The sequence below is a fragment of the Myotis yumanensis genome, unplaced genomic scaffold (genome assembly GCF_028538775.1).
Source record: "Myotis yumanensis isolate MYYU_CA2020_CCGP unplaced genomic scaffold, mMyoYum1.0.hap1 SCAF_18, whole genome shotgun sequence".
NCBI classification, from domain to species: Eukaryota; Metazoa; Chordata; class Mammalia; order Chiroptera; family Vespertilionidae; genus Myotis; species Myotis yumanensis.
In genome coordinates, this window is record NW_027223769.1 from 10,399,125 (window position 1) to 10,423,796 (window position 24,672).

The following is a 24,672-nucleotide window of genomic DNA, read 5'->3' on the forward strand; positions in this document are numbered from 1 at the left end:
CTTTTCAAAACGTTCTTAGCTTTTCTTCCACGTTTTTACTTTCATACTTTGTCAAGTTTTGCAAAAACGGTGTTTTTGGGTTTTAATTGAAATTCATTAGAATCAGAGTCAAATCTAATTTGGACAAAAATGCACCTTACAGTGTTGCACATTTTCATCCATGAATGTATTTCTAATTGTTGCTATCAACAAACAGCAAGTTTATGGGGGCAGAAACAACATCTGTCTTATTTAAATGATTTTATGAATTAGCCTAACTAGCGTGGCTCGGTGATTGAACATTGATCTATGAACCAGGAGGTCACGGTTCGATTCTTGGTCAGGGCACATACCTGGGTTGCAGACTCAATCCTCAGTGTGGGGCATGCAGGAGGCAGCCAATCAATGATTCTCATCATTGATGTTTCTGTCTCTCTCTCCCTCTCCCTTCCTCTCTGAAATCAATAAAAAATTATTTTAAAAAATGACTTTATGAATTAAATGAAAGACTGACATAACTAATGTCCTTCACTAAAGTTTAATAGTTATCTGCTTAATTACATTATTATTGTAGAAAGTGTGTAAAGAGAATCCTCATAGGCACTTGGGAAACATGATTGCACAATCTCTCCCCACCTTTCTTGGAGCCAAGGAGAGCCAGTGCTCACAGAGGATGTTTGCAAGAATGTGTTCTCCACCCCCCTATACTGCTCTTGTTTTTTCCCCGTAATACTTGCCATCTTCTAATATACCATGTGATTTACATATTTGTTGTGCCTGTTACTTATTGTCTGTGCTCCTGAGAGAATATAAGCTCCACTGGGCAGGATCTTTGTTTTGTTCACTGATGTAGCCCAGGCACTGTGAACATGCCTGGCGCAGGCCCATGCTCATCAGTAGTGCCCTGTGACTGAGTGAGCTCACACAGTGCTTGTCAAGCACTGGGCAGTGGGCCCAGTAGGAAGTCTCGCTGGGGGGCTTCATTTGTGGACGTGCCAGAGCTGCTGTCACTAAGGTTCACATCGCAGGCCCTGAGGGTAGCATCCCTCAGATACAAGTTTCCTTTTCCAGGAAGACCCTGGGAGCCCAGAGGATGCAGGTCTGAGCTCCTGAATATCTGCGACGTTTACCAGCATCATTTAATGTACAGGTCACTTACCCGTGTTGCAAAGACATTTTTAGAAATAATAATTTCAGCTTTCCTTTTTATTGAAACAACAAAAGCAAAATTTTAAAATACACATAAATACAATTAAGAAAATAAACCCTACCACTCAGAAAATCATGGTAGTGTACAAGCTCCCATAGGTTTCTTTGTATTCTACTTGTATTTTTTAAAATACATTTTTATTGATTTCAGAGAGGAAGGGAGAGGGAGAGAGAGATAGAAACATCAATGAGGAGAAAGAATCATTGATTGGCTGCCTCCTACACGGTCCTCACTGGGGATCGAGCCTACAACCTGGGCATGTGCCCTTGACCAGCATCAAACCCAGGATCCTTCAGTCTGCAGGCAGCACTCTGTCCACTGAGCCAAACCAGCTAGGGCTTCACGTATTTTTTAAGTGAGCACATTAGACGTTACTCTTTTACCTCTTTATGGTTTTGAATCACACCTTATCTCCATTTTATCTTACAGGATTTTATTCTGGAACACTACAGTGAAGATAGCTACCTATATGAAGATGAAATAGCAGATCTTATGGATCTGAGACAAGTACGTTTCTGTATGCAGCAGGGAGGGGAGGGTGGCTGCTGGAGCTTGTTGAGTCTTCAGGATATTCTCCCTATTGCATTTGAAATCTTATAGAATTGCAGATGGTTGGAGGTGATCGGGAAGGGCTGTTAGAATCATCTGTCTACTTGTCACATAGGCCACAGAAGGGAAGAGGCCGGCCCACTGGCATGGCTGGGGCTCGATTCTGGCACTCCTGAGTTCATCCCAGCCCTTCCACCCCTCCTAGAGTTCATGATACCAATAGCAGGGCCAAGCTCCACAGAAACAGCGTGTGTGAGCGCCTTCCAGCCTGTGTGTTCACCTCGCCCCCACGGTGCCGTTCCTTTCCTTTCAGGCTTGTAGGACACCCAGCCGGGATGAGGCCGGAGTTGAGCTGCTGATGAGTTATTTCCTCCAGTTGGGCTTTGTTGAGAGCCGATTCTTCCCGCCCACCCGACAGATGGGGATCTTGTTTACATGGTAGGTGCCTGGGGCTGGGGCTGCCCCGCTCAGTCCCTGCTTGGAGCCTGGGCACCACAGAGGCTCCTGTGCACTGTGGGCCCCTCTCTGTAATTGTCCCCTTTATACAGGACGCGTAGATAAACTTGTTTATTTGCAGCTATCTCCGAGGGGAGAAGGCTGCAACAGAGTTTGCCTTTTGCTTTCAGAACAAGTGAGCCGAGGAGAAGAGGCATTTTTTCGTGCTCATTTTCTCCTGGGGAAACACTGGGGCTCTGAGGTGGAACTAACAAGAAGCAAGATTCTTGTCCCAGATGAGGTGGGGGCTGGGAATCAGGTTTTGTCCCAATGACAGGGGTGCAAACAGAAATAGATCAAATAGAAAACAAAGCTGAATATTTAAGATTAGTGCAGCTGAAATACTTTACAGCTGCTGTGCCTGTTCTGAGTGGGGGTGAGAGGAGACTAAGTCCAGGCAGTGAGGGTTAAATTATCCCACAGCAGGCCCATGGATGCCTGCCCTGGAAAGGAAAGGCAGGGGGCTGTGTAAAGATGCTGTTAGCTGCCTGCTCCAGCAGAGGTGCTAAAGGTGGTTTCGCCTCAGTCTTGAATTAAGGAGAAACTCTCTGTCTGCCTGCTGGTTGATGTGTGAACTTTAAAACAAATCCTAAATCTTTTAGACTTTAGCAAGAAGTATGAGGGGTTTGTAATTGCTGTATTTCATTTAGGAGAAGCCTTATCTTTTTTAAATATGTATTTTAGAACAGTTTTGGGGTCACAGCAAAATTGAAGGGAAGGTACAGAGATTTCCCATATACCTCCTGCCCCCACACAGCACACCCTCCCCCAACATCAACATTCCCCCCCAGAGCAGTACGTTGACTTACTGCAATTGGCACAGTGTCACCCAGAGTCCAGAGCTGACATTAGGGTTCACTCTTGGGGCTGTACATTCTATATGGATTTGGATAAAAGTATAATGAGAAGTATCTACTATTACAGTATGCAGAGTCCTTTTACTGCCCTAAAAAGTTTTTGTGCTCCACCTATTCGTCCCTCCCCCTTCTCCCCTCTGAAACTCTGGCAACCACTGATTCCTTCTCTGTCTCCATTGTTTTGCCTTTTCTAGAATGTCATATAGTTGGAGTCATACAGTATGTAGCCTTTTCTGATTGGCTTCTTTCACTTAGCAATATGCATTTAAAGTTCCTGCATGTCTTTCATGGCTGGATAGCTTTTTTCTTTTAGTGCTGAATAATATTCCACTGTATGGATGTACCACAGCTTGTTTATCCATTCACCTATTGAAGGGCATTGTGAAACCTTATTTCTGTGTGCTATTGTGCGTCTTCAGTATGATCAGGCCCATCATCTTGTTTGGAAATGAAGGCCTCATTGCATGTGCATTTTTGAATTTATTCAAGAAATAAGTTTTGTCCATTTTTTACCCCCAAATGGCATTAACTAGCCAAGTAAACTGTTCTCACAACACATTTCTTTTAAATAGGTATGACTCCCTGACCGGGGTTCCAGTCAGCCAACAGAACTTGTTACTGGAGAAAGCCAGCATTCTGTTTAACACTGGAGCCCTCTACACACAGATTGGGACCCGGTGTAACCGGCAGACGCAAGCTGGGCTGGAAGGGGCAATGGATGCGTTTCAGAAAGCTGCAGGTGCGTCTCCGAGAGGGCTGCTGGGTACCCCAACTGAAGTGGGTCTGTGGGTCCTTCCCAGGTCTCATGGGCCTGAAAGGGCCAGGCCAGTTTCCAGCACTGCTGTAATTTCCCACCAAGGGAGTTACTTAATGGTTTACACCCTGTTGGCTCCGTCTGGGTCTGGGTTATGGCTCATGTGCACAGGGAATCCTATGGTTAACAATTAATCCTTTCCAAATGAGTAGCCCTAAGGATGGCAGTGAATGAAGTGTTCCTATGAACACTGTACTGAAGAACAGAGTAAGTTTTTCCGAGTGGTGAAAACATAGGCTTTTAAAAAAAATCATGTGTGCCTCATTGGTGCCTATTACTACTTATGCCTTTATATTTTGCCGATTCTATGAAGCCTGCCCACCTAAGGTTGCTCTTCTTGGCCCTTTGTCAAGTGTCACTTATTACCAACCTATGGAGGACCAGGGTCAGAGGCCTGGTGCAGTGAGTGAGCTCGAGATGGTGTCCAGGAGTCCCCTCTAGCAGGGCCTGTGTCGCATACTCTGGAGCCCAGAGGGGAGCAGACAGCCTGCCGCAGTTGCCATCTTTCTGTTGAGCGGTCTGTGCTTTGTGGTAAAACCAGAGGAACCAGTCCGATGGGATTCATAGTAGAGATTTTATTTTAGCTCCAGGTTGATGTCTGTTTATGTTGTGACAGTTAATTTTCTAAAGCATAAAAAACATAAGCCGAGGGCTACAGCTTGAAATTTTCCATTGGAATGAGCTGAGCTGATCCTTCCTGTTTCCTGGGCAAAAGCCCTGAATTTCTGAATGACCGAGGTGTTAAGTGTGAGTGTGTCCCCCTGAGAGCCCCTCAGTCATTCCTGCCCTCTGCTTTGCCTTCCCCTAATGCCTGGTCAGGTTCGGACGTTCTCACAATCATCCCAGGAGACACAGGAATGGACGGGAGCCAGGCTGATCCTTCCTTTTCTTTTTTTTCCTTTTAAATATATTTTATTGATTTTTTTTAACAGAGAGGAAGGGAGAGGGATAGAGAGTTAGAAACATCGGTGAGAGAGAAACATCGATCAGCTGCCTCCTGCACACTCCCCACTGGGGATGTGGCCGCAACCGAGGTACATGCCCTTGACTAGAATCGAACCTGGGACCCTTCAGTCTGCAGGCCGACGCTCTCTCCACTGAGCCAAACTGGTTAGGGCTGGTTTCCTTTCTTAATACAGATGTAAATGTTTTGGAAGAAAGTACTATTTTTTTTTTTTTTGGTAGAGAATTTTTATGAGTTTATTTGAGCCAAACTGATAACATTGCCAGGAAGCAGATCTCAGATGCTCCCCTATCACTTTGTAAACTGTGGTAAAAGATACATAACAAAATTACCATTTTAACAATTTTTTAGAGTATAGTTCATTAGCATTAAGTACTTTCACATTGCTGTACAACTATCTATCTCCAGGGATTTTCATCATCCCAACTGAAACTCTGTTCCTATTAAACAGTAACTCTCCATTCCCTCTCCCTTCCAATCCCTGGCAGACATCATTCTACTTTTGTCTGTATGAATTCCAGCCTATTCCACACAACTCATCTCAGTGGAATCATACAATATGTGTTTTTATGATTATTTCACTTAGCATAATGTCTTCTTCCTTATTGTAGCCTGTGTCAGAATTTCCTTCCTTTCTAAGGCTGAAAAATACTCCATTGCATGTTTCTGCCACATTTTGTTTATCCATTAATCCACCAATGGACATTTAAGTAGTTTCTGCCGTTTGGCTATTGTAAATAATGCTGCCATGAACGTTGTTGCACAACTACCAGTTTAGGTCCCTGCTTTCAATTCTTTGGTGTGTTTCCCTAGGAGTGGAATTGCTGGATCTTACGGTGATTGAAAATCAGATTTTTAAAGATGCTTCAGGATGCCACTTTTATATTTTTGCTTCAGTCATTCTCTATATTTCTGAGCAGCATGGTGAAATAAATATGATCCCTAACTAATGTGCAAAAAATTTCCAATTGTAGGGGTTTTAAACTACCTGAAAGAGACATTTACTCACACGCCGAGTTATGACATGAGTCCCGCCATGCTCAGTGTGCTGGTCAAAATGATGCTTGCACAGGCCCAAGAAACCGTGTTTGAGAAAATCTGCCTTCCTGGGATCCAGAATGAGTTCTTCATGCTGGTGAAGGTGGCTCAGGAGGCTGCCAAGGTAAGCCTTCCTGGTTCTTGTGACTTGGAGAGTGGGCAGGATGCGTTGGTGCGGGCTCAGTGGAAGTAGTGGGCTTCCCATGGCAGCTTTCCTATGACTGGGCAGGGTGCCCACCCTGGCCGCAGTGCTGGCTTGCATTTTCTTGGCAAGTACTAGTGTTTCAGATATGGATCACTGATTCCATCTGCAGCTTGGCCTAAAAACCAGCTTAATGACAGTTGCCTGATCTCCCTGTTAACTCTGACACTGACAGCATGAAGCATCCTTGGAGTCACTCCCAGATTCTGGAGCGGTCTCTGGCAGGGGCTGCTGCATAGAAGAAAGGGCTCTTTTTCTTCAGCCCGGGTACATGAGGGCTCCTGTGCCAGGCTCCCCCTTCCCAACATCGCTTCTGTTGCAGGTGGGAGAGGTCTATCAGCAGCTGCACGCGGCCATGAGCCAGGCGCCAGTGAAGGAGAACATCCCCTACTCCTGGGCCAGCGTGGCCTATGTGAAGGCCCACCACTATGGAGCCCTGGCCCACTACTTTGTAGCCACTCTCCTCATCGACCACCAGCGTAAGACTTGGGGGTCTGGGGCTCTGGGCTTCGATCAGGGTTGTGTTTTTCCTGCTTCCAGGAGATTATGAGCTGAATAGGGGCTGTCTGTGTGCCCTGGAGAAGCTCACTGCTTAGGGACTGAGGGTGGGAAGTACATGTTGGTCCAAATAGCTGTCACATAGGCCAGGGTGCGATTAGGCATTACATGTTTCCGCTGTGGGAGGAAAGGGGAAAGTGTTAATTCTGCCTGGGATGGAGCCGATGATGTTATGGAGAGCTAGAACAGGGTGAGGACCAGGGCACGGAATAGGAGGCATTTGTCTGAGGCACAAAATCTAAGGGAATGCCCCAAAACTCAATAATCAAGATAAAATTTAAATGTGACATTTTAAATGAATCAAAATTAATGCAAAAAAATCCATGGTGATAAATTTCTTAAAATTGATTTTAGAGAAAGAGAGAAAGGAAGAGGGAGGGAGGGAGAGAGAGAGAGAAACGTCGATTGGTTGCCTCCCATATGCATCCTGACTGGGAAAAGACCCTGCAACTTAGTATGTGCCCTGACCAGGAATCGAACCCACAAACTTTTAGCATACTGGGCAGTGCTCCAACTGAGCCACACCAGCCAGCCAGAGGTGATCAGAATTTTAAATAAAGATGGGGTGCCCTGGCTGGTGTGGCTCATTTGGTTGCAGTGTCCCAGTCAGGGCGTGTACCAGATTGCAGATTTGATTCCTGATCAGGTGCATACAGGAGGCAGCTGATCGGTGTCTGTCTGTCTCTGTCTGTCTCTGTCTGTCTCTGTCTCTCCCTGTCTCTCTCTGTCTTTCTCTCTCTACCTTCCTGTCTCTCCAAAAGAAAGTATAAATAAACAAACAGATAAATACGGGGATTGGTAACAATGCTATGCTGAGCCACATCAGAGCCTGAAGCAAAAAGAAATTTTGATTTTTGTTTGTTTACGTGGATTTTTTGCATTGATTTTGATATTTAGAAACTTGTATTAAACAATTATATACTTGTTGAGATTTTGGCACCCCCTTCAATTTTCAGCTGGAGGCGAGTGCGTCATTCTCCTCACCCTGGTTTTGGCTCTGATCTCAGGCTGGTGGGAATGTTGTTGTAATTAGTACTAATCCAGGCAGCCCCCAGCATAATGAAGAGTGTAGTCTCTGGGGCCAGACTCCGTGGGTTCATATCTTAGCTCTGCCATTTATTAGCTGTGTGATCTTGGGCAAGTTACTTAGCTGCTCTGTGCCTCAGTTTTCTCATCTTTAAAATGAGGATGTGAAGGGGACCTATCTCACAGGGCTGTTGTGAAAACAGTGCCCATGTGTAAAGCTAAATAGTGCCTTGTATGTAGGTGGCTCCCTAAATGTGTTAGCTGCTACTTACTGCTAATATCATTATGTAGTCTGCTAGGCAGGTGAGTCATGTAAACCAGCGCAAATACAGTGCTTCAGTAGTTGCAGCAGGGACCACCAGTGAGGCAGCAGTTGGACTTCTTGGTGCAGTCACGGACAGTTTTTCATTTGAGATGGACTTTGAGCTCTTAGGACTTTTTCAGCTGATCAAGGAAGGAAAGGACAGCTAGAGCAGCTGCCTGAGCTCTGAGATGGAGGCCAAAAGTGTTGAGCAGAGTGGTGAGTGGTTTGGTGAGGTTAGAGGGGGACATGTGCCAGGGACAGTGCAGGCACAGAGGCCACCAGAGGTTTGAGGCGGGGCTGTGATAGGAGGTTCCTCGAAGTGGGTGGGTTGGAGGGGTTGAGGGTGGGACCTCAACACCAAATTATGAGCCCTACATATGCAAAGACTTGTGGAGTTTATCCAAGGACAGAAAGGAGACCTATTATCCCAAGTGCCTTGTAAAACTGGGGAAGAAAGGAAGCTGAAGATGTGGTCGGAAGAGAAATCTCTAAGTGGGTCTGTGGCGCCGTCTCCAGAGCCCTCAGCCATGTCCACGAGAAGGGACTCATCCTGTGGCTCTTGTTACAGTGAAGCCTGGTACAGATGAAGACCACCAGGAAAAGTGCCTGTCCCAGCTCTATGACCACATGCCGGAGGGGCTGACGCCCTTGGCCACGCTGAAAAACGCGAACCAGCGCCGACAGCTGGGTGTGTATTGGCTCTCCCGCTCCCTCCCTCCTTGTGTCCCATTTGTTGCCCAGCTGGTCCTGCTCACAAACCGCTCCAGTCATGCCCCCAGGGCAAGGCTTGGAGAGCAGAGGTCCAGAGTCATTGTGGCCATTCTGGATTCTGAAACCATGAGGCGTAGTCCTCTCATCTCTGCGGGCTTCCAGAGCTATGTTCTCGTGGGTTCCTCGAGGGCCCGGGCCTCCCCAGTGGAGAGCTTTGACAGTCTTTCATCACCCCTCATGTGGAAGGACACAATAGTTCATTTTCTCAGGTCACACCTGAGAACTGGTAATGAATTGTCCTGGCTTGATCTTTGCCAAGTCTCACTACCACCACCACCACCACCACCCCCCCCCCCGCCACCCTGCCACATAGTTTCCCCATCTCAGTGATGGCAACTGCATTCTTCTAGGTGTGCAGGCCAGAAACCTGGGCTCACTCTGTGCTCTGTCTCCCCACAACTGATTAGCAAATCCCATTGACTCTACCTAGAAAGCGAGCCGCTTCTCACCCTACCACCCTGATCCAAGCCACACGATGCAGACTTGCTAAACCTCACACAATCCTATGAGAGAGATACGGCATGATCTCCATTTTTCAGTTGAGGAAATAGTCCCAGAGAGTACACAGCTTGCCCAGCTTTTTGTAGTGGCCTCATAGCTGGTCTTCCTGCTTTTCTCTTTGCTCCTTCATAGTCCTTTCACATGGTCAGATCACATCAGTTCTCTGCTTACACCCTGCATGGTTGGACTTGGTCCAGCCCCTGCTCCTCTCTGCCCTCCTTTCCTACCCTTCCCTGCCTCACCCCCGAACACCTTGTTGTCCTTGAACACATAGGCATGGTTCTGCCCCAGGGCCTTTGCACTTGCTGTTTCTGCCTTCAGGAATGCTCTTCTGTTAGATATCATCATGGCTGCTTCCTTACTTCCTTCAGGGCTTTATTCAAAAGTTATCTTCAAAAAGGTCTTTCCTGATCACCCATCATAGAAGAGCAACTTTCCATTCCCAGTCTTCTCTTGCCACATCTGCCTACCCAGTTTCACATTTCTCCATAACCTGATTGCCACACATTCCATTACATACTGCTTTGTTTGTTAATTATCTGTCTTCAGCCATGAGCATGTAAGCTCCATGAATGCATTGCTTTATCTCTACTGCCTAGAACATTCAGTAAATATATGGTGAATGGATGTTTTATGTACATAAATGAACATATTGCACATGTACTTCAGAGAGACTTAAGCCATCTGGGCAGATTCTTCAGAAAAGAGAATGCCCACCTTTCTGGGCTGATCCTTGGGCACTTTGGCTTTCCTTGAGGTACTCGTGCTGCAATTTAGGACAAATGTCACGTGGTGCTGCTTTCCTGTTGGCAGGCAAGTCCCATCTGCGCAAAGCCATTGCCCATCACGAGGAGTCTGTGAGGGGAGTGAGCCTATGCAAGAAGCTCCGCAACATCGAGCTGCTGCAGGAGGTGCTGTCCGTGGCACACCAGCGATCCCAGCTCAAATACACTCAGCACCAGGAGGACGATGACCTGCTGAACTTGATCGATGTTCCTGACATTATCTGTGAGTGATCTGGGTGCCTGTGCCAGGTACCGAGTGTGCCCTGTGTGAGAGGCAGTGGCACTTGGGGCACACTGCTTTTATTAACTCATTCTGAGGAGCTGGGCAAACCCTCGTAATGTGCTGGGCACTGGGAGGGTCAAAATGCTGCTCTTGCTCATCTCCTGTGCCTGAATCCAGGGGTTTCTTTATAGGGTTGGCCTTGACAACCCCTTAGTGACTTCTGACTTCCCTCCTGCCCCTTGATGCTCCTCTCTTGGTGTCAGGGTGCCCTGTCACCTTGTCCATTCCCATTTCCCTCTCCACCCCCTTTGCTGACTTTTCCTCCTCTAGATTCCTTTCCTTAAAGTCTCCCAACCTCCTTGGGGTTCCAGTCATCACCTCCACTCGGGAGACTCCCTTTTGTGTTGACATTTTTGCTACACTCCACACCCACCCACATTCCATCTTGTATAACTTTGATAGTATCTGCCTTTTACAACTCGGGCTTCCTGGTTTGAAAGCCAATGCATCCTTATTCTCCCTTCTAGGCTTGCTCCTTCCCCTGTTTACTCCATCTTTTATTAGCACCAACATGTATTTTTCTTCAAAGACAAAAGTTATTTTTATTATGAAATGGCACCTAAAACTTTCACTGATATAGTGGAACCAGGGGATACAGGAAGAGTTCTTCAAAACCTAATTTATTGAGCCCTAGCCGGTTTGGCTCAGTGGATAGAGCGTCAGCCTGCAGACTGAAGGGTCCCGGGTTCGATTCCGGTCAAGGGCACATTCCCAAGTTGTGGGCTCGGTCCCCAGTAGGGGCGTGCAGGAGGCAGCTGATCAATGATTCTCTGTCATCATTGATATTTCTATCTCTCCATTCCTCTCTGAAATAAATAAATAAAAATATTAAAAAATAAAATCAATAAAAATATTTTTAAAAAACCTAGTTCATCAAGTGTGTGAGTGAGTGACTATGTGTGTGTGTGTGTGTGTGAAAAACACTTAAGATTACACTCTTAGCCGAAACCGGTTTGGCTCAGTGGATGGAGCGTCGGCCTGCGGACTGAAGGGTCCCAGGTTCGATTCCGGTCAAGGGCATGTACCTGGGTTGCGGGCACATCCCCAGTGGGAGATGTGCAGGAGGCAGCTAATTGGTGTTTCTCTCTCATCGATGTTTCTAGCTCTCTATCTCTCTCCCTTCCTCTCTGTAAAAAAATCAATAAAATATATTTAAAAAAAAAAAAAAAGATTACCCTCTTAGCAAATTTCAAGTATACAGTATGGTATTGTTAAATATAGTCTCCATGCCGTATGTTAGATCTCTAGAGCTTACTCATCTTGTATAACTGAGACTTTGTACCTTTGACCAACATCTCCTCATTTCCCCTACCTCTACCATCTAGCATTCTGCTCTCTGCTTTGATGAGTTGGACTATTTTATTATTGTTTTTTTAATTATGATTTTTTAAAAAATCCTCACCTGAGGATATTTTTTCCATCGATTTTCAGACAGAGTGGAAGGGGGAGGGGGCAGAGAAAGAGAGAAATACCGATGTGAGAGAGGCACATCAATTGGTTGCCTGCTGCACGCGTCCCGACCAAGGCTGGGGATCGAACCCGCAACCCTTTGGCCCCTGGGCCAATGCCCTAACCACTGAGAAAAACTGGCCAGGGTGAGTTGGACTATTTTAAATTCCACATATAAATGAGATGGTGCACCATGAGCATTTTCTAAGGATCTCTAAAGTGTTGAGCACTGTCCTGTTTTCAAGAATATGGAGGTGAACTGGACACTTGTTGCTGCCCTTGGAAAGGTGTCAGTAGTTCTGCCATGGAGGCCAGGAATCGAGGGGCCTCCTCAGAGGTGACTTTACAGTGAGAATGACTAGGATCTTTCCGGGAATTAGGGGAAGGGATGGAGGGTGGCCCAATCAAAGGAACCCCCTTTGGCCAAACCCCCTTCGATCCTATTTCCTAAACCTCTGTCCGCAGCTCTGGAGTTCTACCCCCCAGTTTTCAGGGACTAGCTCCTTAGGATTAGATTCTAGCTCAGGCTCGAATCCTGGGCTTGTCTGTAGTAATGTTGGCTGATACCTACTGAGCATTTGATCTGCCAGGTCCAATATTAAGCACCACTTGTATACAGAATCTCATTCAATCTCCTTTGCCAACTGTATGATGGAAGTACTGTATTCCCTTATCTTAAAGATGAGACCATAAAGGCTTAGGTGACCAAGCTGGTTGGTGGAAGCAGGAATAGTGCTCAGAGAATCTCCTTCACAGACACTGTGGCCACCTCCTTGGCCCCCGGGTCCATACCAGGTGCTCTGTGGCCAGGAGGTAGAGACAACCTCCATGGAGGGAGAGAGACACATGACTCCTGGTGAGGTCATGGGGTGGTGGCACTACTCTTAGTGGATGGGCAGCCTCTCCGAGCCCAGCACTGTATCAGGCAGTTTGTAAGAAGCCACAGGGTCATCCTGTGAATAGATGGGTGTGATCTACCTTGGCAGTGCTAGTCTGCTTCCTCAGGGTTTCTTTTTATACTGTTGTTCATGTATTCTTAGCCTGCGCTGGGATCCTTTGTGAAAAGCCGACTAGCCTCTTGGTAAGGGTGGGTTGGGTCTGCCATAGATGTGTGGAGATTTGAGCTATTGATGGACACAATTTGGCAAACTCACTGCTCACTGTGAAATCATCCCATTACACACTAATAATGAAAAGAAGCACATCTCCTCCAGGACTTGGTGCTATCAGACATGGTACTTCCTTCTGTAACAGCGACGCCTAAAATATAGATTATTTCTCAGCAGGGTTTTATGATACCAAAGGAAGTCCACTAGAATATAAACAAGCTACTTGAAGGCAAGGAATGTATCAGTTTGTCATTGCTCTGTCTCAGCCCCAGAGCAGGGTATGGCTTATGGTAGGTACAGGTCATACTGGACCAGGGAGGTAGATCAGCAGTCCAAAACCAAGTGACAGGATGCGTGACTAGGAGCAAGGTTTGCTGCCTCTTCCCTTCAGAGTAAAGATTTAGACCTGAATTTTTATTTTTTTTAATTTATTTTGAGAGAGAGAGAGAAACATCGATTTGTTGCCCCACTTATTTATGCATTCATGGTTGATTCTTTTTTAAAATACATTTTTATTGATTTCAGAGAGGAAAGGAGAGGGAGAAAGAGATAGAAACATCCATGATGAGAGAGAATCATTGATCGGTGGCCTCTTGCATGCTCCCCACTGGGGATTAAGCCTGCAATCTGGGATGTGCCCTGACCAGGAGCCGAACCCTGACCTCCTGGTTCATAGTTCAACGTTCAACCACTGAGCCATGCCAGTCAGTCTCATTGGTCGTTTCTTGTATGTGCCCTGATGGGATTGAACCTGAAACCTTGGCATATTGGGATGATGCTCTAACCCACTGAGCTACCTGGCCAGCATCGAGGATAACTTTCAACTACAGAAATATCTATACCTTCCCTTTTAATCTTATTTTCTAGCTAAAACTGAGCAAGAGGTTGAAATTATAGTGCCACAGTTCTCCAAGGTGACAGCAACAGACTTCTTCCAGAAATTGGTATGTTGAGTGTTTATTTCATAATGACCTAAGGGACAGCTTTTACATGTTGCAAGTATGTAAGAGATTATTTTTAGATACTGTAGATCAGGGGTGGGGAACATCCGGCCTGCAAGCGGTGTCATTTGGTCTGGCCCTGCTATAGCAACCACAGGCAGGACTCGGAATTCAATAAATCTAGGAGCTTTTTTCATAGCAACATAATTTTTAAGATAATTTTGTATGGCTCGCGAATTATGTTATAAATATCCAAATGGCCCTTGGCAGAAAAATGTTTCCCCACCCCTGTTTTAGATTTTCTTAATTTGTGGATTTTAATTAAGATAATTTTATTTAAAATATGTTGGCTATTTCAGAGAAAATGGCAATTCATGTTCTCGTATGACTGCTGTAGCATGTATTACCTCGGGTGGTGTCATTTCATTAGTCTCTGAGCAAGGCTGAATGACATCTGCAAAGACAACAAGGCAACATTTCCTTTAGCTTTCAAATGCCTGATTCAGCCTTCAGATCCTACAGCTAATGATGCTCTATTCCAAAGGGTCCTTTGTCAGTGTTTTCGGCCAACAAGAGATGGACACCTCCTCGAAGCATTCACTTCACTGCGGAAGAAGGGGACTTAGGGTTCACCTTGAGAGGAAACTCTCCAGTTCAGGTCCACTTCCTGGATCCTTACTGCTCTGCCGCGGTAAGTGTATGCCATTCTAGGGGGCAAAACTCACTGGCATCTTTGCAGGCAGTCAAACTGGTAAAATACAAAGAAAGCTGCCCAAACAAACGTGGGTGAATGATTTAGGGTTCCTTTATTAAAAAGCCCTCTTATGGGTGTTACATGCCCAAAGAGGAAAATATTAATTTTTATTTCTTAAAGCAAATTTTTGCAAATATCTGTTTTATTAATGAAGTTGGAAACTGTTTCCAGGAACTGAATGAACAGAATGTGACCTTTATTTACATTATACTTTTGTAGCTGGCAGGAGCCAAGGAAGGGGATTATATTGTTTCCATTCAAAATGTGGATTGTAAATGGCTGACAGTGAGCGAGGTTATGAAACTGCTGAAGAACTTCGGCGAGGACGACATTGAGATGAAGGTTGTGAGCCTCCTGGACTCCACCTCATCCATGGTGAGGCTGACACCCCTGGTAGTAAATAGCAAAGTGGGGTGAGGTTGGTGTAACCTCAGAGGTCTTTCCCGGACCCTCTTCCTCCTGCCTGCATTTGAAGCATGCCACAAATGACTGAACTCCTTCCTAAGCTTGCCATTGCTGGGATGTGCTTGCCTTGGTTCAGAGAGCACTAGAAAACTTGTATTATTGATTCTGTAGATAAAATAACCAATAGCTTTGTTTTCCTGATTATATCCTTTTTGTAAAAAAATAAATTTTTATCAATTTCAGAGAGGAAGGGAGAGGGAGCAGGGGATAGAAACATGAATAATGAGAGAGAATCACTGATCCGCTGCCCCTGCAGGCCCCCTACTAAGGATCTAGCCCACAACCCGGGCATGTGCCCTGACTGGGAGTTGAACCATCACCTCCTAGTACATAGGTCAACCTCAACCACAGCCACGCCAGCCGGGCCTGAGTATATCCTTTTTAATGACAAAAGTAATACATACTCATAGTAAAAATATATTCAAGTGGTCCAGAAGGGCTTGTCATTTGAAAGATTCTCTCCACCTGTCAAAGATAACATTTGCTGTTTCCTGTGAGATCTTGGGACCTGTTTGATGCCTGTGCAAGTCCCTGTGCAGTTATATCCTTTCTTCCCCCCAGTGGAAGGAATCATTTCATACACTCTTTCACACTTTGCTGCATTTAACAATGTGCCTTAGAGATTTCCCTCTATAACAACATTTATTTATTCATTCAACAAATATTGATTGAGCATTAGCTGTGTGCCAGGCCCTTCCTAGGTGTTGGAGCTACAGCTGGAACTAGACAGATAAGGTTCCTGCCCCCACAAAACTGGCACTAAATAAGCAAATAAGTGGTTGTGATTTTGATAAGTACTGCAAAGAAAAGAAAAGGTGTAACATAATAGAATGACTGGGGGTAGGAGGGGTGACAATGGCAGTGGAGGGAGGTGGATGCACCTGAGACATACTTTGAAGGTGGAGCTGACAGAAATTTGTAGATGATTTATGTTTAAAAAAAAAGATGGTAGAAAGAGAGGTGATTTCTTAGTTTTGGGCTTGAACAGCTCCATCTTTTTTATAATGATGGGGAACAGGGACGGTAGTGAGAGAAAACAAAGCAGAAGCTTTGACGGTTTCATATGCCATTAGACACTAGATATAAATGTAAAGTAGGTGGCTGGATGTTCTAATCCTCAGTGTAAGAGAGAAGTCAGAGCTAGAAATAAATATTTGAGAACCTTCAGCATAATGATGATATTTAAAGCTGTAAGAGACTAAATGAAATTGCCTGTGAGGGGCTGCGGGCTGAGGACTAAATAAACTCTGAGACACCGCAAACATCTAGAGGTCTGTGAGAAGTGGTGCAAAGGAAGTTGCGAGGGCGAGTTCAGAGAGATTGGGCAAAACAAAGGGCTTCTGAATCAAGAGAAGAAAATCCTGCCCAGAGAGAGTGGCCCACCGTTTGTATAAGTTAAGAGGTGGAGAGTGAGGGAGGAGGAGCCATGTCTATTTGGCAGCTGGACAAAAGGACAAAAGGAGAGATGGCAACAGAACTCAGATTAGAGAGGGTTGGAGAGTGAATGGATTGTGTGATTTCACCAATAAGAAATGTGCAAAATAGGAAAGTCCATAGAAACAGAATGTAGATTCGTGGTTGCCAGGGGCTAGGGCTGGAGCATTGGGGAATGGAGAGTGACTGCTCATGGGATACAGTTTCTTGGAGGGATGAAAAGGTTCTGAAATTTGATAGTGGTGGTGGTTGCACAACTGTGAATATACTAAAAACCACTGAATTGCATTAAAATGGTGAATTTTATGGGATGTGAATTGTATCTTAATTTAAAAAATAAAGTCAGTGGACTCACAGAGCACCTTGGGAGAGGGGATCGTGAGAAATGGTACTTTTAGGGGCAGACTCCATAGAATTGGTGGACAAGTGATCAAGATCCTAACCAGAAAGAGAAGAGGTTTGTCTAAAAGGAGGATGAATAAAAAGGCTGGGCTCTGGGCTGAAGAGCTGGAGTAGATGGCACTGACAGGGAGGGAGGCGTGGCTTCACAGAGCGGCCCTGCCCCTGAACAGAGATTGAAAGGCTTATTTTTCAAACCTGTCCTATGTTTGAAGAGACCAATGGATGTGGTGGTTAAAATCAAGGATTCTACACTCACTGCCTAGATTTGAATCCTGGCTTTGCCACCAGTTGTGTGACCTTCGGCAGTTCAGGGAACCGCTCGGCCTCAGGAAAATGGGGAAAACAGCACCTGGCATGCGATATGTTTCAGTTCATAGCAGGTGTTATAATAACCATGATGTGGTTATTCCTTTCTCCCAGCAAGGATTCTAGATAATAACATTTGAGCACTGATTTTGTTTGTTTGTTTTGATGGTTTTTTAAACATATTTTTATTGATTTCAGAAAGGAAGGGAGAGATAGAAACATCAATAATGAGAAACATTAATTGGCTGCCTCCTGCACACTCCACACTGGGGACCGAGCTCACAACTCGGGCATGGGAATCGAATCATGACCTCTTGGTTCATAGGTTGACAGTCAACCACCGAGCCATGCCAGCCAGGCATGAGCACTGTTTTTAACTGCTAAACCTTTTCTTCAAACAAAACCAAATAATGAGAATAGAGCTAAGTGCTTAGCTGAATTGATTACCTGTCTTCCCCCGCCAAAAAAAACACATTCTCTCTGGATCACAGTGGGGATCCCTTAGGACTCCTCTGTAGAGCATATTTTGAAAACTGCTGATATAGTGGAATCCTAGGCATGGAATCAAAAGACCTGGAATCAGGCCTTCTCTGCCATTAACAAGCTGTGTGACCGTCAGTAGGTTAATACCCCTCCCTTGGCCTCAGTTTCCCCATCCATGTAATGTAAAAGTTGACTAGGGCTATGGTTTCAACCTGCTCCATAAAGCCCTGAGAGTTCCAGAGGTTCCCAGGAAGATGTGATGGGAGCATGCTGGAGGAAGACGGAAAACAAGTGAATGGGGGAGGGAAGACCTGTGAAAGGGAGCAGAGCCATTGGGTGGTAGCTGGGGGTGGGGGATGGACATAGGGAAAAGAGGAAAGGAAAGCTTTTCAAAGAAGGTGGTGGTGATGTGTGTGTAGGTAACAGCAAGCTTGTGTGCTGGTGGGAAAGGTCTGGGAGATAGGGGTGCAAGGAGGGGAAAACCTGGAGAAGACAGGGCATGAGATCCAGGAACACCAGCGGGCTTGTCTTTGTGGACACATGAATTAAATGTAAGGCAAGGATATCAGGAGGGCATGTGCGGGGCTTGAGAGAAGGTATCTAGGAGAAAAGGAATAAAGTTACTAGGGAAATGTAGAAGTGCCCGGTAATGAGGTGCCCAGTGAAGCTTTGGGGTCAGGGTTAGAATGTCAAGGGAACCAGTCAGCTTGGTCAATATCCCCCAGTAAGGGCATCTGTTTAGATGCAGGCCTGGGCGAAGCAGTGAGTGTTGAATTAGAGTTGACATTCACTGGTGGAATTGGGTAAGGGAATTGAGGGTGTTTGCAAGGGAGGGGTTATTCTGTATAATGGACTTTAAGCAGGTAAAGGTTGAAAAATGTTTGCAGGCATTAAATCTGCCTCCAGGAGTTTGTTTTATTGTTTTTAATGAGAGCACGTGTGTCCTGTAGAGCATATGGGATTAATGGCAGTTTTATAGGAAAGGGAGTAGGATTTTATCCAAAGGAGCCACGTATTTTATAGTGAAGAGGGACATTTTATAGTGAATACCCTCCTTTATTGCTGCATCACTCAAATTCCTTGCTTTATATTAGGAACAATGTACCCAACCACTTAGGTCTATTGTATGTATACTTACATAAATGGCCTGATTTCAGTGCCTGGAACATAGATGTTTGATAAACATTTGGTGAACAAAGCAATCTCAATGTTAGGCAAGCCTTACAAGCAGGTGATAACCCACATGGACGTGTTTAGAAAACAAGTTTCTTTATATTTCCTATTGGAGTCCTACACGTCCTTTAAAAGTTGGGTTGAATAGGTACACTTTTGTTTGGCAAAGATGACAAAGTTCTGGAGATGAATGGTGGTGATGGTTGCACCACCACATGAATATATATAATACTACAGGACTATACCACTTAAGAAGGGGGAAAAGTTAATGGCATCCTCACTGTGGATTCGGTATTGTCTTTAAAGAGAATGAAGTTTTGCTATACCTAATGGCATAGACTGAAATCCAAGGTATGTTAAGTGAAGAAAGCAGGATGCAGACCAGTCAGTGTGTATAATGTGTTCCTTTTAAGATAAGACCAAATGGTGACATATACTTATGCACATATCATTACCTGTAAATGAACATTATCTCCAAAAGTGCAACAGAAATCATGTTTAACTCAGAAGGGCCTGGAGCAAAAGTAGGAGGAACATTTACTGTTCACTCTATGTATTTTCATATTGTTGACCATGAGTATGTATTACTTTTTCAAATATAAGAACCTTAAAAAGGGAGTGTATTCCTTGTTTTTAAGAACCTAAATCTAGCCCTGGCTGGTTTGGCCCAGTGGATAGAACGTCAGCCTGCGGACTGAAGGGTCCCAGGTTCGATTCTGGTCAAGGGCACATGCCTGGGTTTCAGGCTTGATCCCCAGTAGGGGGTGTGCAGGAGGCAGCCGATCAATGATTCTCTCTCATCATTGATGTTTCTATCTATCTCTTCCAATCCCTTCCTCTCTGAAATCAATAAAGATATATTCTTTTTAAAAAAGAACCTAAATCTACATAAGGACTAGTCACCTGAGTTTCAGAATTATATCAACTGAATCCTAAAGAGGATGCTGTAAGTGCAGAATGTGTCTCAGACTTTGCAATCACTTATCAGGTATCTTGAGGGTTTCTAACACCCTTTTCTTCCTTCTCTATATGCAGCATAATAAATGTGCCACATACTCTGTGGGAATGCAGAAAACTTACTCCATGATCTGCTTAGCCATAGACGACGATGATGATAAGACTGGTAAAACGAAGAAAATCTCGAAAAAGCTTTCTTTCTTGAGTTGGGGCACCAACAAGAACAGACAGAAGTCCGCCAGCACCTTGTGCCTCCCGTCGGTTGGGGTTGTCAGGCCTCAAGTCAAGAAGAAGCTCCCGTCTCCTTTCGGCCTTCTTAACTCCGACAGTTCGATGTACTAATGTGAGGAAACAAAAACGCTCAGGCCCAAAACATTTCCAGTGCTGGCTAGGCCTTCATATTTGTGCCATAATGGGAAATTTCTAAATATCCTATTCCTGTTTTCTCACAGTGTAACCTTACAATGGATGTCTATGAGTGAAAGTAACAAGAAACTTCTAGAAATGTGTGGAAAACAAATTTATTCAAGGAATGTCACCATATTGCTGCATGTTATTTATTATACAAAGTATTATAAATAGAATAGTAATGGAAATATGGCTATTTTTAATGGCTACAACTGTGACTTTTAGTTACCATCAAAGTTAAATTGGGGTTACCTATATTGGTCTTATTTGTAAGTTTCCAGGCTTGGGTAATAGATCATTCCTTAACTCAGAATCTAGATGAGCCCAAATTAAGGCAGTCAAGGGACTATAACGATGGGTTTAAATTAGTATTACTAAAAAGGTTACGAAGAGCTGCTTTCTAAGGGTACTTCATTAACCTAAAATGACAAGATTTTACTATTATTTCTATATAATATGAATGCAATTTCCAGATAAAGTCTAGTATCAAATTTGTCATGACTTATTAGATAAACAATTTTGGAGTAGCCTTTCTTCTAGTTACATGTCATTTATAAGTTGCTAACACAGTGGCAGTGTTAGATGAAGATGCTGTCTACAAGGTAGATAATATACTGTTTGATACTCAAAACATTTTTCATTTTGTTTAAAGTAGAAAGTACATAGTTGTATATTTTAAGTCTTTGAAATGGGTTGAATTTTATAAGGTAATGATGTAAATGATTCATTTGACTTTTTAAAATGACATTCTTACCACTTGATTTCTCATGCTATAAGTTGGATGATACTGTGATTCTAATAAGATTCACTGTTGACATAGTACAAGTTATATAGTTTAAAAACATAGCATTGAGATCTAATTTTGAGAATTAACAAGAATTTAAAATGTTCTCTAGTGTGCAATATCAAAAGGGAAGCAACACCTTTGGGAAAGTTTATCCACTGCTCTTACGGCCATTTTTGTATAAATATTTAAATAAACAGATTCATTTGCCTGAGTTAATGTTTTTTACTTTTTCACTTTAATTCTCTCCTTTCAAAATGTTTCTATCCTAATGCACAAATGATTTCATTGTTTGGCTTTTTAAAAAATTAACATTTCACAAAACTAGACTTACAAGTTATCTTATTTGAAAATATATGGCATCTTTAATTTTATTTATTTATTTACTTAATCTTCACCCGAGGATATTTTTTTCCATTGGTTTTAGAGAGAATGGAAGGGAGGGAGCGAGGGAGGGAGAAAGAGAGAGAGAGAGACATCAATTGGTTACCTCCCTCATGGGCCCTGACTGGAGCAGGATTGAGCCTGCAACTGAGGTACATACCCTTGACTGGGAATGGAACCTGTGACCCTTCAGTCTGAGGGCTCACGCTCTAACCACCAAGCAAAACTGGCGAGGGCAGTATTTATTTTTTGAAGAGGCAAGTGTACCTTTGGATCCCCAGCTCTTTCTGGACACAGCTGCCCTGCCATTTTCCTGTGTATCTTCACATTGTTGGGCTATACATTTACAAACACATTCCCCCCTCCTGCTCTCCCCCCCCCCACACATTGGCTTTTTATCTTTAAGTGGGTACTCTCCACTCCAGGCTTTCTGTGTTCAGATGTGCCCAGTGATGATAAACAAACTGTGCAGCCACCATAAAGGAAGCGATTGAGGGAGGAAACACAAAGGCTGTACAACTTATTTACACTGGCAGCAACCCTCGAAGCACAGGTATATTAAGACCAGACCTGAAGAACAGTGGCTTTGCCACCAGGAACAAGGGGCTTATGGTACACAGTGCTTCATTGTAGGTTTGTCTCCTTTAGAAGGTTATAACCACTGAAACCTGATAAGACCTTTCCATTACAGATATAGGTCAAGGTCACACATTCAAATCTGCCCAAGTTGGCTTTTTTATCAATCTGAGAGTCTCTAATTCAAGGGACTCTCTTCGGAAGATCGCCACTGGCCCTCTTCATGGTAGCAGAACCAGGAAAGCACCGACTTAAGTAACAGCACACAGCAGCACAGGGCAGCTGGCAGGTTCCACTCAGGCCTCACCTCATCTGTCACTAGTTGCTGTGAGAGGAAATCTTTTTTTCTTGATTTTTAAACATGAAAAGAAAACAAGACCCTGTAGTTGGTGGTGTAAAGTAGAACCCGTAGTGGATGCTGTGAGAAGAGCTGTCACCTGGACTGTGTGAGGAACGCATGAATTTGCTGTGCTGCTGCTGGCCCAACGACCTGCTCCAGTTCTTGGATGGAAGCATTACTCAGTTGCTGGATACTCGGGAACTTCTGAAGCAGAAGGGAAGCTTTAATTTTCCCAACTCCTGGGATCTGCTGCACAGTTCGAAGTAAGAATGGCTCAGAGAGCTGAGCCTGTTTCTTCCTGAGAAAAGGGTTCTTGCTGGGCTCTTTGGTTTGCTCTTGAACCTAAACCGAAATTAAAGAGCCTGTGAGCACCCTCTAGAGGACTAACGGTTGTTTTAGTTTTTCTATTTGGTTCAACTTCTCACTACAAATGTTTTCATACATCATGAATACAAATTTTCATCAGCAAAATTATTGAAAGGTGAACCATATGACTACACAAAGGAGTAAGAGATAAAATTTTTAAAAATAAGAACTTGGGTTTCCAGAATGGTTAGGATAAAACCAATGAAAACATACTCTGAGGAATTCAAACTTGTTCCTATGATCCACGAAGAAATGTTTCAGTTGTATGAGATTAAGTGACGACTATCTCTAAACTGGACCTGCCTATCAAAGGAGAAACCCAGTCTTCAGTTAGTTATGGATACAGAAAGGCAGATAATAGCACTCCAGCAAGGAAAGTTAGGAACAGTAAAACAAAAAGTGTGGCAGAGAGCATGGAGGGATCTGTGAACAATTTGGTTCTCAATCTTAGCTGCACATCAGAGGGGAAGATTTAACATCAACAACATAGTAAGACAGATTGATGCTTAAGCCCTACTCCCACATTCTGATTTTTAATTGGTCTGAGGTAAGGCCCATGTATTACTGTTTTGAAAAGTTTCCCCACAAAATTCTGACATACAATCAAGTTGAATCATCTTCAACGAGGTTTAAAAACAACAACATAAACTTGCACACTGAATGCTAATGCTTAAAAGATACGTGGGGATGAGGCAAAGCCGCTGCTAGAGGACCTTTTCCCCAACGTCAATGCAGAATAAATGATGGAGTCATCACAGCCTGGGAGTCTCAAATCAGGCCTCCAACTTGTTCACTTGTTACACAGTTGCCTAAAATAGGTATCAAGCTCAGCTGGTTGCAGGGGCAGCTTCTGGACTTAAATTCCTCAAAAAGGCTTTATAAAGCCACACAGAATGATTAGATTGCGTTGATGGACTCAGAACCATAACAAACAAGGGCAGCTGCTAAAAGATCCATGAAGGTCAGTTGAAATCCTCAAGACAGGGCTCTGATGGCGGAGTGGGAATCAGTACTTACTAACTGGATGATGATGCAGGACGCTTCCATCTGGCTGGCCACTGGGAGCAACACCATCCCAAGGTCCAGCACAGTAAACTTCTGTATGGCTGGGAAGTACTGTTCACTCGTCGGCGTTTTTTCAACTATTGCAATTCCTTGAAGATTACTGGACTTCAAAGAAAAGTAAAAACAACAGTAAACCATTTTGTAACAAAATTCCTTTCAAGCTTAAGAAAGCTATCCCTCCAAAAGTGCTTGGAATGGCCAATGATTTTATATAAATTATTCCATACACAAGAGGGAGAAGGACTAGAAATTCATTTTCAATGTCAGTTTCTTCAATTCAGTACTTACATTTCTAACGCGAACCAGCCTCTTTCGGTAGCTATTTCCTGCCACCAAATCGGCTTCTGTGACATAAAGAATGCAGGATCTGACCGACAAGTAAAAATCTACCGGTGCTAGGCCATCCTCAAAAACAAGTTTAACTTTCCCTTAAAATGCAGACAAGGAAATAAGTTTGAATGAAAAAGGTAGCAGTTGGTTGGACGTTTTTTAAACGTGGGGTGAGGACAGAGAGGGTTTATGCAGAGGGCAGCCCACCGACCTTGCATGCCCTGTGCCAGCTGCGACCCACGCCATTTCTCATTGGCAACAACGTGCCCCAAAGGCACGTGCACAGGGCCTGTGCCTTCAGGGGGGTTCCTATCCATGGCGGCCTCGACCTAAAGAGGGAAATGCAAGACTTAAGTGCAAGGCTGTCCTGCACACGGCCCCACGTTCCACTCGAAGCCGGGGGGCCTCTTGGCAGGAGCCGGTCGTCAGTGTCTCTAATTATTTGCCAAAGCCTAAGAACCAGGAGATTCCTGTCCTGGAAGCCCAGTCGCTCATTTTCGTCACCTGCCTGACTCCTCACACCCCAGCTCCGTCCGCGCCCAGGCTCCACAGTCGCGTCCTGTCTTGCCCGCCCTCCGCCTCGCAGGGCCTGAGATAGGCTATGGCGTCA

At 44.4% G+C, this 24,672-nt stretch overlaps 2 protein-coding genes across 4 annotated transcripts in view; one reads left to right on the forward strand and one right to left on the reverse strand.

The window, feature by feature from the left end:
- Positions 1-21,215, forward strand: part of RHPN2 (rhophilin Rho GTPase binding protein 2) — a 54,554-nt gene extending 33,339 nt beyond the window's left edge. For both annotated transcript variants that reach the window (XM_070398180.1, XM_070398181.1), the window contains 11 exons: positions 1,619-1,696; positions 2,052-2,176; positions 3,663-3,829; positions 5,843-6,030; positions 6,431-6,587; positions 8,565-8,684; positions 10,082-10,276; positions 13,762-13,838; positions 14,380-14,526; positions 14,809-14,964; positions 19,888-21,215. In XM_070398180.1, the coding sequence (XP_070254281.1) occupies positions 1,619-1,696; positions 2,052-2,176; positions 3,663-3,829; positions 5,843-6,030; positions 6,431-6,587; positions 8,565-8,684; positions 10,082-10,276; positions 13,762-13,838; positions 14,380-14,526; positions 14,809-14,964; positions 19,888-20,151 (1,674 nt within the window). In that variant the 3' untranslated portion in view covers positions 20,152-21,215. The remainder of the gene's footprint in view (positions 1-1,618; positions 1,697-2,051; positions 2,177-3,662; positions 3,830-5,842; positions 6,031-6,430; positions 6,588-8,564; positions 8,685-10,081; positions 10,277-13,761; positions 13,839-14,379; positions 14,527-14,808; positions 14,965-19,887) is intronic.
- Positions 21,216-21,780: 565 nt separating this feature from the next.
- On the reverse strand, positions 21,781-24,619 carry FAAP24 (FA core complex associated protein 24). Of its 2 annotated transcripts, XM_070398318.1 has the most exons (5): positions 24,567-24,619; positions 24,274-24,391; positions 24,021-24,160; positions 23,685-23,837; positions 21,781-22,643 (listed from the first exon to the last, which is right to left on the reverse strand). In XM_070398318.1, the coding sequence occupies exons 2-5, from the start codon at positions 24,377-24,379 to the stop codon at positions 22,395-22,397; spliced, it is 648 nt and encodes a 215-aa protein (XP_070254419.1). In that variant the 5' UTR covers positions 24,380-24,391; positions 24,567-24,619; the 3' UTR covers positions 21,781-22,394. The 2 variants fall into 2 exon arrangements, with proteins under 2 accessions (XP_070254419.1, XP_070254420.1); XM_070398319.1 differs by lacking the exon at positions 24,567-24,619 and having other exon boundaries at positions 24,274-24,412.
- Positions 24,620-24,672: the final 53 nt, after the last annotated feature.